This window comes from Megalops cyprinoides, chromosome 9 (assembly GCF_013368585.1).
Source record: "Megalops cyprinoides isolate fMegCyp1 chromosome 9, fMegCyp1.pri, whole genome shotgun sequence".
Taxonomy (NCBI): domain Eukaryota; kingdom Metazoa; phylum Chordata; class Actinopteri; order Elopiformes; family Megalopidae; genus Megalops; species Megalops cyprinoides.
The window spans coordinates 14,099,154-14,120,494 of NC_050591.1; the positions used below are offsets into that span (position 1 = coordinate 14,099,154).

At 50.6% G+C, this 21,341-nt stretch overlaps 1 protein-coding gene across 4 annotated transcripts in view; it reads left to right on the top strand.

Annotated features, from left to right (window-relative positions):
• The window catches only part of actn4 (actinin, alpha 4), a 45,822-nt gene that overhangs the window by 15,681 nt on the left and 8,800 nt on the right, over positions 1-21,341 (top strand). For 3 of the 4 annotated variants that reach the window (XM_036535946.1, XM_036535948.1, XM_036535947.1), the window contains exons 2-9: positions 12,045-12,159; positions 12,920-13,039; positions 14,027-14,113; positions 15,311-15,398; positions 15,854-15,932; positions 16,189-16,270; positions 17,367-17,452; positions 20,921-21,013. In XM_036535946.1, the coding sequence (XP_036391839.1) occupies positions 12,045-12,159; positions 12,920-13,039; positions 14,027-14,113; positions 15,311-15,398; positions 15,854-15,932; positions 16,189-16,270; positions 17,367-17,452; positions 20,921-21,013 (750 nt within the window). Of the gene's footprint in view, positions 1-12,044; positions 12,160-12,919; positions 13,040-14,026; positions 14,114-15,310; positions 15,399-15,853; positions 15,933-16,188; positions 16,271-17,366; positions 17,453-18,969; positions 19,056-20,920; positions 21,014-21,341 lie in introns of all 4 variants that reach the window. The other variant, XM_036535950.1, reaches the window with a different exon arrangement.

The window sequence follows — 21,341 nt, forward strand, 5'->3', positions numbered from 1 at the left end:
TCAACAATTGATGCATTGGCGTAGCCTAAATATCTGTAATAGCTGCTCTCTGATGAGATATGCCACACTTCCCCCCCCCCCCGTGACTGACTGCGTGCTTATGTGTGTCATTACCTGGTGCACCGTCCGTGAGCGCTTCTGAGCACCACCGCTTGGGACAGTGTGACACGGCATAGAAGTTTGCAGTCTTGTAATGTTGTTGAAGTCCCTCCCTGGAAAATCAAATCATGTTGTGACCTCTGCAAAGTAGTGTTTTGTCTTCAGTTATGAGGATCTGCTCAAGGGAGTCTGGCTCTGGACACACACACACACACACACACACACACACACACACACACACACACACACACACACACACACACACACACACAGAGTGATGCAGGCCTTTTAAGAGGCCCCTCCCAGATCTGTCTTCCCAGCAAACCCACAATATTACTTTAGTTTCTGTAACATTGCAACAGCCCTGGCACGTTGCTGCAATGCTGAGGGAACAGGATGTGCCAGTGGGGTTGATCCTCTGAGCCTTTTTTTTTTTTAACGTGTAACCCGAACCAGAAGGCCTGTAGCAGAAGAGCCCAGGACGGGATCGCAGGAGTTCCGTGGTGGGAATGTCACGGAGGCAGCCGTCCAGTTCTCAGTTATCTGCTAAACTCCTGGGCCCTGGGTCCGTGGCTCGTGAAAGGAATTCCAACATGCCGCTGTCGAGCAGATGGCTGGCCTGTGACCCTGGCTGTCAGTGCGTTCTCACAGTGCGTTGGCTGGGGTGACGCATGGCTGAACGTGGAGTAGGATGGACTCTGTTTCCTGCGTGGTGTCAGCGCCACAGAGCACCATTTACACCAAACAGTCCCACCTGATGCAGTTCAGAGATAACAGAGAAAATGCAAAGCAAGATAAGACCCTTGTAATTTTTTAACTCCAGAATATCATTAGAACCAATCTGGCTGGTAGACTGTGCCCTACTATATTGTCTTAAGTTAATCCACCGTACTAAGGGCAGGCCAGTTAGGGGCAGCAGCTTTGCTGTTGAGTTTAAAGAGAGGGTAAACTGAAGTTAACTGTAAGAGGGCAAGAATGTAAATATGTATTTAAATATTAAACCTCGGCCTACGCTTTGAATATCCAAGTGCCCTCAAGCGAGGCTGCTAGACGGCTTAGCCTACTTGCTAGATGGATGGCTAAACAAAGGCTAACACTTGTTTTAATTCCAGAACAAATATTATGCAACCACAACAAGAATTCCAAGCACCATTTGGTGCCTCATGTTTCAAAACATGGCGCAGATATTTATTTGTTTTAAGGATCAACCCAGGTGTGCTGGAAGTCACATGAGTGTCAACAGAACTCTCCCATTGGCTGAGTCTGCAGTGGTAACCAAAATAGGTCATGACTGATGCGTTGTGTTCCTTCGCTTGACCACAGTGTAAGTCGCAAACATCCACAGTGCTACTTCTTGGACCCGAACAACTCCCTTTTTCTCAGTGCACGGTTGTTTCTTCTGGTTTGTTTTCTGATCATCATGGGGTCTGTAATTTTTATTTTGGGCTCTTGCTTGCCCGCCTCTTCTCATTTCCCGTTAATGACTTCCCATCTTGGGCTAGCTGCACACAACATATTGGCAAAGTGGTCGGAGCACGATCAATATTTAGCTGACATCTCACCACCAAGCAGACCTGAGCGTTAGCAATTTTTTTCTGTTGCGCACGGCTCAGTCTTCTCTGTCTTCAAAGCAAGACACCCTGAGGTTTACAGCTAGTGGGTCATGGGGAGAGTTCTTAACTGGATTGCTGAATTCAAGATCAAGGAATTTGTGTTGATTTTCAATACAGCAATTTATTCCAGAACATTTGTCTTAAAATTAGAAAGACACACAGATACACAGCCTAGGCCTACCACAATGTGTGGGGATAAGGTTTTTTTTTTTTCTTGTTCAGTAGTTGAACCCCGTGGGAGCTGTATCAGCGTGAACATTACTCAGGCTCTGGTTGACTTAAAAGGGTGTCATGTGTCATGATCCGTAGGCCTGCGTCAGTCATAACTGCCCATAGAGAGTCTCATTGGCGTGACTGTGTCACAGGTCATGGCTGGGTGGCTGGCAGCCCCGCCTGCTGCCATATGCTGACTCACTTCTGAAGACCGTCATATCCATCTCCAGCTATTAATAGGTGATTCTTTTCGGATTGACTCACTACTACTTCATTTTTTTCTGTACCGTCTCCATCCCCCCCCCCCCCCCCCCCCCCCCCGCACCCCTTCCAGATAACGCAGGCCCACTCACGCACCTTTCTTGGTCAAACATGAGCCAACATTTCCGTCCACCCAGCCACTCCCGAAAGGGCAGTGATGTCATGACATTGACAGACAGGAAGCTGACGTCAGAGGTGTTGGCAGCTGGGGATGAATGGAGGAGGGGGGGTTGGTTCGCCTCCAGTTTTGTTTGCTGAAAGCAACGGTGAGATAAGACCGGGGCGGTGAATCTGTCTGGGAGTGATCCAGCCCTCCTAAGGAGTGGGACGTCCCAGGAGAGCGGTTGCCAGTTGCTTTCGGAGGCCGCCGGTGTTGATGGTGACGCACACCTGCGGAATTCACCGTGACATAAACGCACCATAACAGGGATAGTGACCCATTGATTTATTGGCTGCTTTTCTTTTGCGTGCGCAAGCTATTGAGTGCTGAATAGAATTAATGAGTGAGGTTTATGTGCAATAACCTACTATTAAAGGCTTCCTTACGGGTACACACTCAAAGGTACAGTCATATCATTTGAGTATTGTTAATACAACGTGGCTTTGTGACTCAGTCATGTTCCTCTTCGAAACTGATTTAAATAGTCTTTGAATCTGTCCTTACCTGTTTTATTAACACTATCCCCGGGACAAAAGGTTTGTCTTCACGCACGGTCTCTGCACCTTAGCATGCAGGGTCTTCGTCCAGCTTGTGGGCATGAATCTGCACCCATGAGGTCATGTCTGGTTATACCTTGTATGGATCTGGAGCCATTGTGTACTGTTCCTATGGTTAAGTTTCCAGGCGTTGGCTCCCAAATGGGAGGTGTACACAGGGGCTCTTATCTTCTAACTGAAGCCCCAGAAGGCTATTTTAGGAATTTGGATAAGAATGCGAGATAACTGTCACATGCACTCGCTAAGAAAGCAGGCATTAGAAAAATCCTTGCAGGTTATTGAACTGTTTTTGTTGCATAATATTTCACATGCATCTCTGTCAACTCGAAACTTGCGTCTGATTTTGTTTGTGATTTATGCAATCAATAGTTTATTGATAGCCCTTTATTGAGAGTAATTTACTTAGGAATGTGAAATGACCTTGTCTTAGTGAGACTGAGTGGGAAAGCACCCAGCGTCCTCCTTAAATCCGCTGCCAAAGGGATGAGGGCTGTAGCTGGCTATTTAGTCTACCACCTCTTATCTCGTTTCCTGGCGGCCTCAATCGATTCGCTCCGAAAGTGATCGGGACCGCTGGCCGCCACATTGAAGCATTTCTTTGGAAATCCACCCATGTTCCGGAGCAAGAAAAGACCGCTCCTAAACCCCCCCCCCCCAACTCCCCCTGCTCCAGAAAGAGCTGGTGAGCCCTCTATCTGAGTCGTTAAGGTATTAAAGACACCACCCGAATCATTAGAGTTCTGATGGCCAATCCCTGCTGAGCCTGTTGTTAAAATCAGCAGTTGGTCAGTCAGTGACGCAGATGCTCAGACCCCTGCTGTAACAGTGGATCCTCCTGAATCTAACAAACCGGTGTGCCTCACTGGCTGATTCCTGCCCCGGCCTCTACTGTGAGGGGGTCACCACCACTGGACATTGAAGGGTGAACCAGTAGTGCCTGTACTGGAGGTTTCATACCTTTAGCTGATATTACCCTAGTCATATCTCCACTGCTTCTTGGGATTACTGTTACAGCAGTGTTTAGAACCACTTGTCTGTTCTTGTGTAGAATAAAGTTAAAATCGAAATGTAAGCAATTTCATGAAAAACGGGTGGGCACCGCATTTACAGACCTTTGACATAATTTTGTAGTTTTTGCTGACACGGGTGTGCAAAGTGGCAGTTTCAAAATAGAGGTGCAAAGTTGAAAGGTTTAGCGCCGCTGTGTTAGATCACCACAACTGACGTTCAGCAGGTCTGAGTGCGCGTTTCTGCTGTGATATTCACACACAGGTTTTAGCAGGCAGCAATTAGACCGTGTGAAGTGTGGTTTGCATTTAAGTTTAAAACTGCTGTGACCAACGCTGGCCTTGTTTGCTTGCAGTGCATTTCTTTGTGCGATGACACCTCAGATTCACGGCACACTGAGATGGAATTACGGGCAGCAAAAAACCCAGTGTTGACTCAAATAGAGTTTAAAGGTCGACCTTATTAAAGGAAATAAAACGACTGCTTGAAACTCCCACTTCCTTATTACTTCTAAGCATTCGCGGTATTCCTGTGTCTTATCACATCTTGAGTTCGTGCACAATTGAGGAAATAAAAATCATTTAGTGTCTGCGAAGGTGTTATTGCCTGTCTGCAGCAATGGCTTCCCGCTGTTCAATTTCGTGCGACTAACCGAAACCTAATCTACTCGATAGGGTGCCCCGGAGGGGGGTTACAAGCAGTGGCGCAGTGCTACGAAGTCACCTTCCTCTCGAGATGGTGTGTTGAGAGAGGCGGCCCCGCCCGCGTGGCCCCACTTCCTGTGTTCGTTTGCCGAGGCAGGAAGTTCATTAGGGCACTGCTGATTGGGCACGCGGAGGTGTTTGTTGGCGAATGTGTGAAGGGGAGCTGGGGGTGTGTGTGTAACTGTGGCCTTGCTCAACCACTGAGTCAGGGGAAAGAAGGTGTTGGCGCCGGATGCTGTGTAGCTGTACGCTCCACACATTATACGTACAGCATGGCACTTTGCCTCGGCTATGGTTCTGACTCTCCCATGTCCCCATCATTATTACCGGCTGTAAAAGTAAACCGTTATTGCTAGTCCCCATTTGAGTTGTAGTTGGTGTGATTTAAAGGTGCACTCTAGTCAACGTCAATCATTTGACATGACGTGCATTTCAGTATGGAAGATAACCACAGTGGAGCATGGCTTGCCGCGTTCCCCGTCCCCTGTGCCTCAGGGTGGCGGCACTTTTCCGCCGCTCCTCGGAGCAGCGATCTTGGTGCTTTCCGGCTCGCCTGCAGGAGGAAGAGCATTTTTGGCATTCCTGAAATCTCTCTCAGACTAAATCGGGATGGCGGTCATTCCTCCGATGGCCCTCCTTGCCCCGCCCCCCCCCCCCCCCCCCCCCCCCTTGTCTGCACTGAGGGCCACGAGCGGCGATCACCCCCTCCCCTCACACGCACGCACATCTGGGATCTGGCCTCTGCCTCTTAGGTCAGCGCCAGAGCATCACTGTGCAGACGCAGCTTCTGAAGGAGGCCGCCCGGGTATCCCAGCGTATGCTACCCTGCACGAACAACCCAGGTCCCCGCTTTATATATACACCCTGTCTTTAAACACCGTCTCTCTGAGCTGCCGGCCTGGGTGATTTAAGGAGTATGTAGCCTGTGTGCTCAGGGCTGCCCTCGGCCTCTGGCTTACGCTGGTGATCCTTTGCAGCTGTTGCAGCGGGGTTGTGTGTCTGGGCAGCACTAGCACTCAGGGCTGCGGGGGCCGTGTTTAATGTCTCCCGAGCAGCAGGACAGGATGTTAGCCCGATTAAATGCTTTACTGCGAGGCTTAGCCGCAAACTCCTGTCACGATTATCACGATAACCGTTTCCAGTTGTCACGGGTAGGAAGGACGTTTAAAATGGTTTGCCTTGCTAAAGAGCACATGCTGTCCTCAGAACGCACACACGCTATGGTGTGTCAGCTCTTGCGATGTGGTGTGAGTGCAATTTCAGATCTGCGTTGTGTGTGTGTGCATGTTTAATAGCCTGTATCTGGATCCTTGGGTGATTTGTATTTTACTTGTCTCTCGTGACGGCATTACACTGTGTACGGGTAAACTTCTGTCGAATGTGTGTTAGTTAAGCCCGTAACACACTTAGCTCATTAACTTGCATTCTTCAGTTACAGAGGGCAGTCGCGCAGGGTTTGAAAGGTGCCCGCTGCAGAGTGGCAGCATGGCTGCTGATTTTGTGCTGCAGTCAGTAACCCCGTTCTCCGCTGTAACGGGATCTCACCGCGGGCGCCGAAGGGGTTAACTCCGCCGCGCTCAGGTTGAGTAACCTTATCCGGCCTTCGTCAGGGAGCGAACACAAAGACAGGAAGCCACATAAATAAGTCAGTAAATAAACAGGGCCCTCCGGTGGAAGCTCCTGTGGCTTGTGCGCCAGTCAGAAATAGACCCCCCAAATATTTACTTTTGTTCTAGTACATCTTCTGAGGGCGGGGGGGACGGGGGGGAGGTGGTTTTGGTCATCATTCGAGCAGCCATATATGGTATGCGCTGCCTCACCAGATACGTGTAGTGCAAATGTTGCGGGTGAGTGAAATTATAAATATTGAATCAAAAATAAATGCATGGTACTGTGCCGGAAAAGAGTGTCGGAGCTGACGTCTCACCGTTTGGCCTCATTCGCCGCCATGTTTCATCACAAACAGGAATGTGCACTTCTGCATAATTATACATTCAAAAGCGCAGCTGCTGTGGAGGGCAGATATTAGAATATATGCCTCAGCCTACACCTTCCCTTGCTGAACTGGCTGCGTTCACACATACCTCCTTTCAGGAGAGTACATAATAATGAAATGTTAGTGTTGTGCTTGGGTTTTCATTAAACTCTTGTGTTACTTTGGTGGAGTTCTGTTTGTTGAATCAAGGGGCGCTGCCCCAGCGGCGGTGTTTTTCTCCAAAGGTTGCGTCTCGGCTTGTTTGTGTCGGCAAGGATCGCGTGTCCAGACATAACAAGATGAGTGCCGAGCACCTCGGCGACAGATGAAACTTAATTTTAGCAGAGTGCGGAGCCCTCAGCTCGGTGCATAGCCCACAGAGAGAGCCGAAGGGCAGGGAATTGGAGACCTGGACAAATGGAAGATAGTGATCAAATTTTAACCCTTTTTAAATAACCAATCAGTAATCTTTGACCTAATAAAAGCCGCAGTTATACTACCGTATCCCATGTAGGTTGAGAGACCATGGGTGTTTCTGTAGGCAGTTTTTTCCTTTTGGCAGAGCAGAGAACGACACCAAGGTGAGGCCCACTGAGCAAACTCAGACAACCTTGGAAAGTGCGAAGTTTACAGCGGTGGTATTTGCTCAAGCAAATAGTAACGTGCCCAGTGCAGAGAAGTGCCCACGCAAATGCTTCCCTCCCCCCGGCCGTTAGCCTACCTCACCCCGGAGCGCGCCGCATTCCTGCAGCGTCGTAAAACGCGCCCTCCTGCACCGCGCACTCCCGCAATCCCACAGTCCTCTCTGCCCTCTGGCTGGGCTGATGTCATTGTTCCCCTGTGCTTGGGGGTGGAGGGTTGGGGTGTGGGGGGGGGGGGGGGGTTCTGGATGCTGCCGCGGGGGGCCTGGCCTTGTGGATCATGCAGTTCTAGCATGTCCACTTTCTCTTTGTTAGGGAGCATCTGTTCGATGCGAGTTCGTGTGAGCTTGATCTCTTAGATATGCGGGTCTGTGTTGTGGCCTTGTGTCCTAAGCACTGAGATTACAATAGCAGAGCAGCCCAGAGTCACATTCTGTGGAAAATCAAATGTGGGAATTATCTTTCACTCGGTGAAATGAAGTTGCTGGTTGTGTGTTGGGCGCTCATGGACATGAGCACACACAAGTCTGAGGAGGGAGTTTACAAGGAAAAGTGTATAAAAAAAAATAACAAGTACACAACAGCCTGTGTGTGTGAGTGTTTGCTAGCAGCTACATGTGCCTGTGTGACACAGTGGCCTGTTCTCACGGTGCTTACAGAGGGGTGTGCGTTGACCAGCAGGCTAATTTCTGTTTCATTCATTGTCTAAAACGCAAAGTGTCTCATGGCAAATCTCTCCAGCCAACGCCCCTCCCCCTTGTGAATACCCGCTGGCAGACCCCTGGATTCTTTTTCTCTTGATCACCCCTTCATGCCCTGAGTCTCTCGTCTTGCTTTGTCCCCCCCTCCAAAACTCAGTGTCCATCATCCCTTAAGCAGTGTTACATACAGTTGCATAACCCCACCGCCACCAACAAAATTAGCCTATGAGAACACTTTCTGCTGCTCAGGCCATTAAAGGTTAGCACTGTCCACCTAATATTAGGGCTCTGCTCCTGCCCTTTAACATCTTAAGTGCCAACAGCCACTGACAGAAAGCTGCAAAGGCAAATAGGACTTTTTTCCATGTCAGAGATTGTGAGGTGTCTGACCCCCAGTTCACTTATTTCTTGCAGCAGAAGATCCTGTTGGCCCTTTTTTGGGATTTTTAATTGACATCTCCTTCCACTCCACTGACCTGAGATCAGGGCAGGTCTGCTGTTGTGCCAGGAGTTGGGCAACATGCTGTCATCTTGTCATCACACCTTCAGCCAGCCCTACAGGTACAGCTGACCTACTTCATCACTAAGGCACGTCAGTGGAAATGCGACTTTCGATTGGTTTGAGACGCTGAGCAGACGTCACACGGAAGCTCCGCCCACCGTGGGGTTCGTGAAGCCCCGTTGTCCGCCAGTGCTGTCCTGTGTGACTCTGTGTCCGTTTCTGCCCCAGCAGCTTTGGCCAGGGACACGCCCACCACTCTGTCACTGACCTACTCACAGGCCCCGATGAAGGGCCGCTGGCGTGGGTGTGTGCGGTTTGGGTTATTTTGTGAAACGCTGACATGCTAACGCTGTACCTGTGTTTGTGCACGGACGTGTGAAGAAACGCTGTGTGGGCGTGTCTGTGTGAGTGTGTGTTTCTGTGTGAGTGTGTGTGTCTGTGTGAGCATCTCTGTGAGCGTGTGAACATGTCTGTGTGAGCGTGTCTGTCTGTGTGAACGTGTCTGTCTGTGTGAGTGTGTCTGTGTGAGTGTGTCTGTGTGAGTGTGTCTGTGTGTGTGTGTGTGTGTGTGTGTGTGAGCGTGTGTGAGCGTGTGTGAGCGTGTGTGTGAGCGTGTGTGTGAGCGTGTGTGTGAGCGTGTGTGTGAGCGTGTGTGTGATCGTGTGAGCGTGTGTGTGCGTGAGCCTGCTTATCAGTGAGGCAGTGTGTGAAGGTGTAGGCTGCTGTCCAACCCCAGAGGCGGGAGCAGAGCAACACACCACTGCCGAGCCATCTGAGGAATGTGCGACAGTTGTGAAATACTGTTTCTGCGCGCCGGTTTCACTCAGGGTGCCGCCACACCCTTACCTGTGTGTGTGCGTGCGTGCGCGTGGTTCACCAATGGGTGTGTTTAAATAAAGGGTGTGTTTGTGCGCATTTGGTGAAAGCGTGGGCGTGCTGCTTTTCACTATTCATGTATTGCTCTCTCTAATAAGGCTTTGTGACCCAGGTGACACTTCTGGGCCAATCACAAATGAACGTCGTTGTGTGTGACAAGAAAAGCAACATGCCCCAGTGTGTCTGTGTGTATGTGTGTGTTGGAAGGGGGGGCAGGCAGGCAGGCAGGCAGGATCTGGTTGGTTATGGCAGTGCATTCCTGCTGAAGGAGTGGTAATGAGAGAGCTGTCAGTCTGATACAGAGGAGAGATGAGCTGCATTGTCGCACAGTCGGGTCCCTCCATGACTGCCCCTGATGTCCCCTCGCCGTCGGCCGGGCCACAGGCCGTGCCGGAACCTGGCCGGGCCAGTCTGACCATCACTCGCATTTGAATAAAGGGAGACGCGCCACAGACACCCAGGCAAAAAATAAAGCATGCATAAAGTCTCAAGATTACATTTCACTAACAAACTGTAGCGAGATGGTTACCCAGCATGAAAATAGGAGAACATTGGGTACAGTTTCTGCCCCGTTGCATAGCTTTTACAGGATATAAGTTGGTACAGCTGGATGTTGATTCTAGCCAAAGGGCACAACAGCAGTGGCCCACCTGAGAATCAAACGCGCAGCCTTTGGGTTCCAAGCCCTGCCCCTTCCTACTACACCACACTGCTAACCTCGTTTGCCCTGACGTATATTACCAGAGAGGCCTCGCATAAATGTTTGATAAGAACAAAACAATGTGACAGGGCAATTTTGACGCGCAACCTTTCAGGCTATCTCCAGATATACCTCGCGGAATAGCAGCTGCAGCTTCCTGTAAACACTTCCTCCTTCCTGGCAGCCGTGGCAGCGGCGGTCACGGTGTCACCGCGTTCCCCTTCCTGTCACCGGGCGGCTCGACCAGAGACGGCCTGCAGCTTCCCATGGTGCCGCCTTTGCGCGGTGTGCCGTTATCGTGTTAGCATAGAGTCAATTGTTTCCTCTGTGTGGGGGGGGGGGTGTGTATGTCTGTACAGCGCGTAGCGCTCCTGGTGTGCGGCTGACCTCGCTTTCCTCGGCTCGGGCCTCCTCTCATTGTAGAGGGTGCGTTGTTCTCCTGCCTCTCCGGCTTGAGTGACGGGGGCGGGAGCGGTAACTCAATCGGGGAGCTGAGAGAGCAGCTCCGCTAAATTAGCCTGTCACTACCGAGAGCTCCGGTTGTCAGGGATACCGGGCCGCGTATACGGTAGAGGCGGGCATTAATCTTGCAGCGCGGCGAGCTGCTGCGGCGCTCAGCGACGTTAAATTCTTCTGCCTCCGGACTCTCTGCCATAACGTAATACACTGCGCTATGCTCGCTTAGTCTTGTGACATCGGCAAAATGAAATTACAGCACTGTAACTGCTGCTCCGCAGATTTTACAGTACACTGTACTGCATGATCAAATATACCATTTTCACTAACACAGCGCGCTGTATTTAATGCACATCCATTGGCAAACTTTGCTGCATTAAGCCTGTGCAAAGCAGACATGCTTTGAGTTGATACAGGAAAATGTCACCCTCCCCCAGAATTTGATGCTGTGGTTGTTTATAGAGATTGCGGGTGATTTCTTTGCTGTGATACTCTTCATTTTTGATGTTTGAAAACGTCAGTCAGAGAAGGGGATCCGTACGTTAGCTTAGCTGGGCTGAGTGAATGGGTTTACTCCAGTGGAGTTTGCTATGTAGATTGCCATTGGCATCCCACGCTGCCCTGGGTTGAACTGTAAGGTTTCCCCTTCACTGCACCAGCAGCACTGTGCTTAAATGGGGGTCTCGCTCGTTTGATTGACGTGTTTGTGCTTCTCGTCGCCCTCTGCTGGCGCGGAGGTGAAGGGACTCTTTATGCAGACTGCTCAATGGGGCCTTTGTGCACCGGGACCACTGAGCCCGGCCCAGTGCCCAGTCATAATGTTTTCATACAGCCGCCGATTAACAACATGCTGCCCCAGGCCCGGCCAGCGTGGTAGGGCAGGGTATGTTTGGGGGGCTGGGGGTGGGGTACCTAGGTCCTGCCCCGCCCAGGCGCTAACCCTAGATCAGTTTCAGCTTTTTCTCATGTAATGGTTGCGGCCAGGTGGAGACTGGGGCTAGGTTTGGCTCATTCTGGGGTTGGGTGTTGGAAAGAGGAGACTTGGCAGAGTGAAAGGGGGCACACAACAGTGGTGACAGTGGGGTGGGACTGCTGGAATATTTCGGCGGTCGCGGAGGGGGGGCTTCCCGGGAGGGTCAGGCCGCATTGACGGTGGGTGGCCCACAGCCCCCATCCCGAACGATGTGCGAGCGCTGAGGCCCGCCTCAGATTGGCCGTCCTCTCGTGACCTCAAGAGTGGGGACTGGCACTGTGACGCTGATGGCATATAGAGTACTTTCCAGCAACGGGCATCTTCAAAGCTGGGTCCACAAAGCTTTGATTTTTACCCAGGATAAAGGGCAAAGGTCGCAGACCGCGCAGAAATGTCAGCCGCCTTTCAGTTCGACCCTTTGAATCCGCGTTGGTGTTTAGCGTCCCCTCATGACCTCCGACCCCATATGGAAATCGCTTGGGGGGGGGGGGTTTGTTTGTCCGGGTTTGCTGAGGCGTGGCGGCTGGCCTGTTTCTGACCTCTCTCCTCTCTCTCCTCTCTCTCTCTCTCTCTCTCCCTCTCTCTCTCCCTCCTCCTCCGTGCAGACGTTCACAGCCTGGTGCAACTCCCACCTGCGGAAAGCTGGCACTCAGATCGAGAACATCGAGGAGGACTTCAGGGACGGCCTCAAGCTCATGCTGCTGCTGGAGGTCATCTCAGGTAGGGGGCCACGCCCATCCTCGCCCCCCTCGTCTCGCTGCCGCCCTCCGGTGCCGTCATCATCGCTACGGGCGCAGTTACAGCTCAGTGTGCCCTCTGCCCACTGGTTTGCTGGAACAAGAACCCAAACTCAGTGCCACTCTCGCCAACACAGCCTTGCCACAATGCACAGAGAGCCAGGCTTCCTGCAGTGGGTTACACATGCAGATATGTAACTGATTGGCCTGACCAGCAGGGGGCGCAGGCACACAGTGGGGACCAATAAGCATACTGCAGCGATGGCCATGCATGTTTCTTGGCCCTGAACTGTCGGATTTTATGCTTTATGGAACTGGAGCACAACTTATACATACTTTACTGCAATTTCAGCTGAGAGGAAACACACTTATAAATGATACGAATCAGCTGTGCTTGTGTCTATCAAGAAATGGAAGTATTGCTATGTGTGGGAATCCTGGTAGTGTGATTGTTTTCTTTGTATTGTCTAAAGGTGTTCACAAGTTGGCCTTTGTGCAACTTACAAGTGTATCATAAATTTCATGTTTGTGATCATCTGGTTAGTGGTGTGTAGCCAGTAATAATGTGATCTTTAACTTGAAAGATACTGGTCTGAGCAAATACTCCACCTTATCTAGTCGCTTCAGTTCTATTTCTTTTGACATTTTGAATTGAAGCTATCTTGTTTTGTATTTAGATTGGAAAGCATGTGAAGTGATCGTGGGAACTTGAGTAATTTGTTTGTATGTGCGTGCATTTGCAGGGGAGCGGTTACCCAAGCCAGAGAGAGGCAAGATGAGGGTGCACAAGATCAACAATGTCAACAAAGCCCTGGACTTCATCGCCAGCAAGGGGGTCAAGCTGGTGTCTATCGGTGCCGAGGGTCAGTTCCCCCTGTCCCTGTCTCTCTTGCACTCCACACGTGCGGCAGACTGTCTCTTATCCAGTCAGTCCATTGACAAAAAACAGCCCCTCACGGGCGTGCTCACACACGGTACATATTTGATCAGCAAGCCTTCATCCGCTCCGGGTACACACACGCACAGAGCGCAAGCTTCCTTCCCAGAGCGCGCGGCCCCTCCCCGGCGTTAAGCGCCGGGAAGTCGAGAGGGCAGAGGCCGCAGCAGGCCTTTACAGAGGGAGGAGCAGGGCCCGACAGGACGGCGGTGAACTCTCCGGCGCTCTGTCATGACAAACTGTTCCCTCTCTGCTTCGCCGACCGCCACACCCCTCCGTGGTCAGTGCTGGGAAAGGTCAGCTGCCGGACGCGTGCTGAGAGACAGAGACGGATAGAGAGAGAGAGAGGGGGAGGGAGAGAGAGAGCATTGTTGAAAGCATTCGGAGTGCTGCTGCATGCGTGATCTTCAAGAGATAAACACAAGGCCCAAGGGGCAGCACATCCTACCTTGCCAATACAGTCTCTCAGAAACTAGCACTGGAAGTGTCTCATGGATTTACATGACATCATGACAGGTGTGGCTAATATGTGAAAGATACTATGCTAAAACTCCTGCCTTTTTCTACAGTGTATAGTAAATCTGTAGCTGTAGCTTCACTGGTTTCGTTTGGAGATGTGGCTGGAACGTGTTCACATGAAAATTTGTGGCCAGCAGAGGGAAATTTGTGGTTTGTGGTTTGGGATCCAAGCCCAGATACCACTGTTACACCCTTGAGCAAGGTACTGCACTTAGCATAAATTGCTCCAATAAAAATTTCAGCAGCGCAAACCCCTGTCTTCCTGGAAGACTCTGTGAAGGAACTTCGAAGCGCTGTACATGAAAAATAAGCAGCAGGTCAGATGGGACGACGGGTGCGTCCTCTGTTCTCTGGCCACGCCCCCCAGGGCTCACTGTTCCCCGTCTCTTCTCAGAAATCGTCGATGGGAACGCAAAGATGACCCTGGGCATGATCTGGACCATCATCCTGCGGTTCGCCATCCAGGACATCTCTGTGGAGGGTAAGCAGAGCGCACACACACTCACACTCACACTCACACACACACACACACACACACACACACACACACACACAGAGAAAAACATCCTCCTTAAATGCTTCAAGTGCTTTGTTTGCTTTGTTTTCCCTACAAAACATGGATTAGGAAGTCTAACATGCCCTATTCCCCCCCCCCCCGATCCTCACACATTGAGTGCAGCTTGTCCTCCCAGTGACATTTGGAAAAAGTAAAAACCATTCAGACTATCGTCATGCATTGGAGCACAGCGTTTTGTCGAGATGGATGTGTAGGGGGTTTTTTTGCACAGAAGATAGTGTTTTGGAACAGGATGCCACACACACACTTACATAGAGGCTCATACACACACTCCTTTATTTTGGTGAAGTGAACTGATCACAAGCTGTGCGTCATGCAGAAAAGCGCACACACTGAAAATAGGGGCCTTGAGTAGAGTGGGGAGAGGCCGGGTCCACTTGTCCTCAGTGCCCTCCAGTCACTCGAGACGTTTAATAGACAAACGCTTACCGCTCAGACTTCATTCAGCGCGCGCCCATTCACTCCTAAAATAGCCGCTGTCTGAAAATGCTATGGGCACAGCGCGGCCATTCACCGCAGAAGGCCCTCACAGCGCTGCACTGTCTCAGAACTCCAGCGTTCTGTTCTGGCGGTTCTGCTCAGGTAGTTTTATTCGGAAAGCCATAAATGGCTCACTCTTTAAGTTCACAGCCTGCGGTACAGAACAAAAACATTGTCGGCTAAAGAACAAAAATCAAATTGGTTTTTTGTTACTAAGATGTGCTTAGACTTTAAGGACATGTTGGGTAAAATGCATGTGAGGTCAGGTCACAGATATATGATGGCCCTTCAGGACGAAGCTCCGTGCTGCCCCCACACACTGCTGTCACCTCGGAGGCCAGATCCCGTCTCTGCCCCCCCCCGCTTACTTCAGTTGGGTTTCTTGGCATGAGTTCACTTCTGTGTACATTGTACAGTAGAAAAGCAGACAATCACAACAACCATCTCTTCCCCTTCCTCTCTCTCTCTCTCTCTCTCTCTCTGTCCCTCTCTCTCTCTCTCTCTCTCTCTCTCTCTCTCTCTCTCTCTCTCTCTCTCTCTGTCCCCCTGCTCCCTCTCTCTCTCTCTGCCCCCCCCCCTCTCTCTCTCTCCCCTGCTCCCTCTCTTGCTCCATCTCTCCAGAGACCTCTGCGAAGGAGGGCCTGTTGCTGTGGTGCCAGAGGAAGACCGCCCCCTACAAGAACGTCAACGTGCAGAACTTCCATATCAGGTGCGGAGTGAGCCCAGGGTGACGCACGCTCCATCTCCCCTCAGAGCAGCCTCTCGCAGCCCTTCCAGGAATGCAGGGGACACAGAAATGCATATTCTGCTGCTCAGACAGTAGCTTCAGTGGCAGTGTATTAGAAAAGAAGCATCAGTGCAGAACTGGGCAGCCTCAAAGGCATCCTCACATAATTTGAAGAAGCAGTTGCCTTCGTTTTTATAACGTGCAGTACCAGAAGTTGTAGGTTTTTCAGCCGTTCCGGTGGAAACAGTGCCCCCTCCTGGATCATCGGCTTACGTGCAGGCGGTAGCGTTACTGAGCTTGTTACTGAGTGTGTGAATTCTCTTTCGCCAGTCTGTGTGTGAACATGCTTGTGGCTTAACGCGACGCGTCGGCCCTGGCTCTGGGTTTGACCCTTTTATGATTTCTCACGTGCGTCTCACCCCTGCCTCTCCCCGCAGCTGGAAGGATGGCCTGGCCTTCAACGCTCTCATCCACAGACACCGGCCGGAGCTCATCGACTACGAGAAGCTGAGAAAGGTAAAGTCCCTCTCACATACAGACACACACACACAATCAAAGCTAAGCAAAGGAGCCAACAGCCACACCAGTTATCTCGTTGTACCTCTCCATTGCTCACTCCTTCGCTCTCACGCTTTCTCCAGAGACCAAGCGCATGAACAAACACACACGTGTGTGCGTGTGCAGTGATTCAGTGAACGTTCCACTACGTGTTTGGAACGTTCCCCCTTTTGTCTGCGCTGTTTACGTGACCTCATTGTTCTCTCTGTCTCAGGACGACCCCGTGACTAACCTGAACAATGCCTTTGAAGTGGCCGAGAAGTATCTGGACATTCCCAAGATGCTGGACGCAGAAGGTACAGCGGTCAAACCCCCCCTCCCCCCCGTGTCTGCGTTCCTGTGGACGTCTGTGTTTTTTGCGCACCCTTACCGTGCCCCAACCCGCCCAGTGTGTCTCAAGTCTTTGTTTGTGTTGTGTCTATGTGTGCCTGGCTGAGTGAGCGAGCGATAGGATTCTGATTCCAAAACCAAAAAGTGCATTCTCTCACGCCGCCTGGGTGTGTGCGAGTGCGCGTTTTAGCGCATGGGAACCCAGGGGTGAGTAGTTTGCTGTAATAGTGCAGTGTTTCCACTTCTGTGTGTGTGTGTGTGTGTGTGTGTGTGTGTGTGTGTGTGTGTGTGTGTGTGTGTGTGTGTGTTTCTGTGTTACTTGTGTGTACAGAGCCCCAGCTGTTTCACTGAGCCCCAAACATTCGGTGTGAGCTGTGCCCTCAGTATTACTGTCCTGACTGTTGAGTCGAAGCCTCTGCAGCAGTGCATTCTGGGACACGTGGCTCTGCCTGTTCTCCTCTCTCTCTCTCTCTCTCTCTCTCTCTGTACCCCCAAGGGGTTGCACCCACTCACACACCCAGCCACTGCCAGGCATCACATAGGGCCCACATTTACAGCTCAGCTGCAAATTGAACATGGACGCATACTTACATGTAATCTGAGTAACACAAAGTATGCAACACACTACAGGAATTCTGTAACGATGCATACAGTACATTCACAAACTCATTTCAGTAGAGTCAGTATCCCTGGGGCTCTGAGTTCTTGACAGAATTGCTAGAATGGCTTTACGCATTACAAGTTATTGTCAGACTTCTGGAAAGGACGACCACACCGAATAGGATTCACTCTGAATGTGAAATGCCTAATTTCACCTCGTCTGGGTTTGTTAATGTGTAATTGATTTATTCTGTTACAACTGTGAGAGGCTTCTCTGATCCCTTTTTCCGATTGGTACACTGTTGGGTAGGGAGGTTGATATAAAGGAGCCTTTGATCCACTCTAGCAATTCTGTCTGCGCACACCTGTGTGTTTTGCTGTCTAGTTGTCCATCTGTCCGTGTGTGCGCGTGCGTGAATCTGTCTGTCTGTCTCTATGTGTGTAACTGTGGTTTCCCTGCAGACATTGTCAACACTGCCCGTCCGGATGAGAAAGCCATAATGACCTATGTGTCCAGTTTCTACCATGCCTTCTCTGGAGCTCAGAAGGTACCCCTCCCCCATCCCCCTCCCCACCCTCCCCCATGTCCCGTCCCTAAGCTGCTATCTGGCATGGCTTTCTCCTCCAGCATTGGGATTGGCTGTGGGTGCTGCTCAGGGCCGCCACCCCCCCCTCACTGGACACGTGAACCACCACTCCCCTGTACAGAACTGAGCCAACAACTGCTCCAATCTGGCCCCAACTGGCCCAGCTCTAAAGCTTTCTCTGCTCACACAACCAAGTGAAGGAGCTGGTAACAACAGAACGAAACGAAGGTGCTTATAAAGTCAGAACTACATGAAGGAGCTGGTTAGCAGCAGCATATCTCTGCTGTAGGATCGGGTTCCGTTTCCTTGCTCTGGATAGGCGACAGGTCAGGGCTTGGGCTCTCAGCTGCAGGGTTGATAGTTGTAATCCTAGTTTCATACAACATGGCTGCACCGTTCAGAAAAGTACTGAAAAAATTTTATCATAAAATATATCTGCACTGTAAGACTGTAAGCAGTGAAAGCTCTCCTGCGGGTGCCTTCTTGAAGTAAACTTATCAGATAAGACTGTTGCTCAGAGACCGTGTTATCATTAATAGACTTCCTCCTCTGAATTCCCAGAAGTCGTGAGGGACCAAAAAGCCGTTTAAACGGCCTTCAGGCGTCTCACGAAATCATATCGCGCCTGCATTATTTCCAGGCAGAAGGCACACTTCACCGCCTCCTAATGAAGCAAACCGGCAGGACTTGTTTTCTTCCTCGCGTTCTGTCCCTCTCTGCGGACTGGAAATGTTAACGAGCTGACGCATCACCTGTTTTCCATCTTATTATAATTAATATTTTATTCATTAAGATGTTTTTGAGGAGTGCCGGTCCCGGGAGAGGGTGTTTTATTCTAAGTCTTAACTCGATCCGCAGCCAGACTTCCATTTGCAGCGTCCTAGATACGGGCCGACCGCCAAGGTGTAGAGCCGGCAAACAAACAAGTTCATTTAATGAGAGCCCTGCTGGAGCACAGAGCCATAGCATTTTGCTCTGCTAAGCAGTTTCTCTAATTTGGTAATTAAGTCGTGTTTGGTTTGCTCTTTAAAAAAAAAAACAATATTCAGAGACAGTGCAGGTCCAGCATTGAGGGAGATTTGTTTCTGTAGTTACCAGCTTGACTGCACTTTACTCAAATTCGCAGTCGGGTGCATTGGCTGGAAGTGGTGTGAGGGGGGGCGTGTCCGGTTTGTGGGGGTGTGGCCCTGACCCTCCTACCCTGCGGAGCTGCTGACAGCGGGCCCCTCCCCCTCTGAGGTGGGGCTGTCTCTCTCTCACTGACTGACCATTACCATCCTGCAGCGGTTCTCCCCTGGGAAAGGCCGCTGGGGCTGGGCGCCGGCAGCGGCCTGCATCATCCTCCTCCTCCTCTCCCCCTTCCCCTGCAGCGCGGGGATCTCCTGGGTGATGGGGCAGCTTGGCTTCACTGCTTTCTGTCTCTCTCTCTCCCTCTCTCTCCCGCACACTCACTCGCTCCCTTGGCTGGCTCGCTGCAGACATCGTGGGCACTCTGCGGCCTGACGAGAAGGCCATCATGACCTATGTGTCCTGCTTCTATCACGCCTTCTCGGGTGCCCAGAAGGTGAGGACTGACCTCTGGCCTTTGACCTCTGACCCTTTGGCAGGATGCGCCTGGTGCGGGAAGGTGGTGGGGCTAAGGGCAAACTGGCAAACGACGTATCCGCTTTGGGCTTTCGCCTAATTCCCCTCACAGAAATTCCCTCATCTTTTTCCCCTGTTATATTTTGTTCAGTTAATTTTCTACACTGTTTATTTACAGATGTATTTAAATGAAATGCTTTAACTGTCACCTGAAGTACCTGTGTGAACTGTTAGATTGTGCGGTAATATAGTCCCATGCTGTCTGTGTATTGCAGAGTTAGGTTGTTCCGTAGTGATCCCAGATGAGCTGGACGAAGCGGTACTGAATGCTGATGTGGTTTTTATAGCATTTACAGCATGTATCTTTCAGACACAGAGTGTGTGGAGCTAGCAGATACACCGCTACCACTAACCACAGCTGGTGATAGGCACACAGCGTTGCCCTTGTGTGTGTGAAAGGGGCTGCATTCATTTAGAGAAATATTTGTGCATACACTGGCTGAGATGAGAGTTCAGTAGTGTCTTGAGTAGTTGTGTTTATGTGGGCGTGTGTTTGAATTGACAGCCTCACTCCTGGCTCGCCGGGTTTCTCATTGTGGCATCAACTCATGTTCACTGTTGATTTGTGTTCCGTGTGAATCCGCTCTTTAACACTTCCTTTGTTCAGGCTCTTGAAAACTGTTTATGTCAACACCGTTTATCGTAACACCGTATTGAATTCTAAGACATTACAGGTCCGAAATAAAACGCAACTCTAACCACGAGCTTTAGGCACCTTGTCTACCATGTTTAAAATCTTTATAAATCCTTTTACCTAGGTCAGATACCCCTATATTATTATTTAGATTTGGTAGTGCCAGTTGTCTGACCCTTTAGTTTCCTCTTCCTCTTTTGTGTGCATGTCTGTGCAGTTCTGAACTCACACCAGTCTGGTTTCCTCTCTGCCTGTCTGTATCTCTCTTCACATACGTCTGGTGGCAACCGCGGAACTGTGATAAGTATGCACCGACAGCTTCAGACGCAATGCTTGTTACCCGCTGCATACTGGCTGAGCGTCTGAATCATCCGCTGCAGTTTATTGCTTGGCCTTTGTGCATACATTATCTCGGTTTAGACCACAGCTCTCACCAGATAAGCTGTCAGGCCTGATGAGCGAGGCTACCTCGCTGTGACCTTTGCGGGGGTCGTCCATGTGCAGTTTGCACCTCCTCCTCCTTCCCTCTGTCCCCTTTCTCTCCCCTTCCTCCATCTCTTCCCCTTCGGTCTCCCTTTCTCATGCCATCTATCTGTTGCTGTTAGTGTGTCTACCTGTGCCTGTAGCCCAGGGAGGGTAGTTCGCTCAGGTAGAAGGATTGCCCTGTGTGGACTGGATCAGAAATGCGCAGAGATAGGCGGTTTGTCTGTAAAAAAGTTGGTGTGGACGAAGCACGAAGTCATGAGCAGCATGGAGAGTATTATTGGGCTGCACAGTTCTTTCACAATGCACCAGCTCGTCCACAGTGGGCCTGCTGTTATGCAGCGCTTCCAGTTTATCAGATGCGGAAATCATTTGTGTGTGTATTTGATACAGCAACACATCAACTTTGTATGTATTTCTTGGGCTCTGAAAGGCTATGCCTTTCCCTCATTGTCACTTACCTTACTCTGTTCAGACATGGATTCATGACTGAACTGATAAATGTAGATTTTAGAGGTGCTAAGGACATAAAAATTGCTGCTGTAACTGGAACATTAAAAAGGATGAGAACAGCCACCTTTGATATGGATTGTAGATTCATCATTTGATTTAGCAGTGTCACCTCAACAGTGGTTTTACTGTCTGCTGATGGCTCTCATCTGTGATAGGCTGAGACAGCAGCCAATCGGATCTGCAAGGTACTAGCAGTGAACCAAGAGAATGAGCACCTGATGGAGGACTACGAGAAGCTGGCCAGCGATGTGAGTACCCACCTCTGCTGTCCACAGTTTCTGCCTCTTCCTCTACTTCTCTGCCGCCAACAGCAGAGCATCTACTACTTTCTCTGTATGTTATCATGTATTCCATTTTTCCATGTCTCCATGAATGTCTCCTTTCCTGCTCTTTCTGGGTCAAAATTTGCATCTTTCCAAATATCTTTACACCATTTTGAGTCTTGTATCCAATTCTCTCTCTGTCTCCCTCTCTCACACACTCTCTCTCTCTCGCACGCACACACACCCCCTCTCTGTGACTCTGGGTCCACCCCCCCCCCCCCCCCCCCCACTCCATTCCCCTTACCCCCCTCCT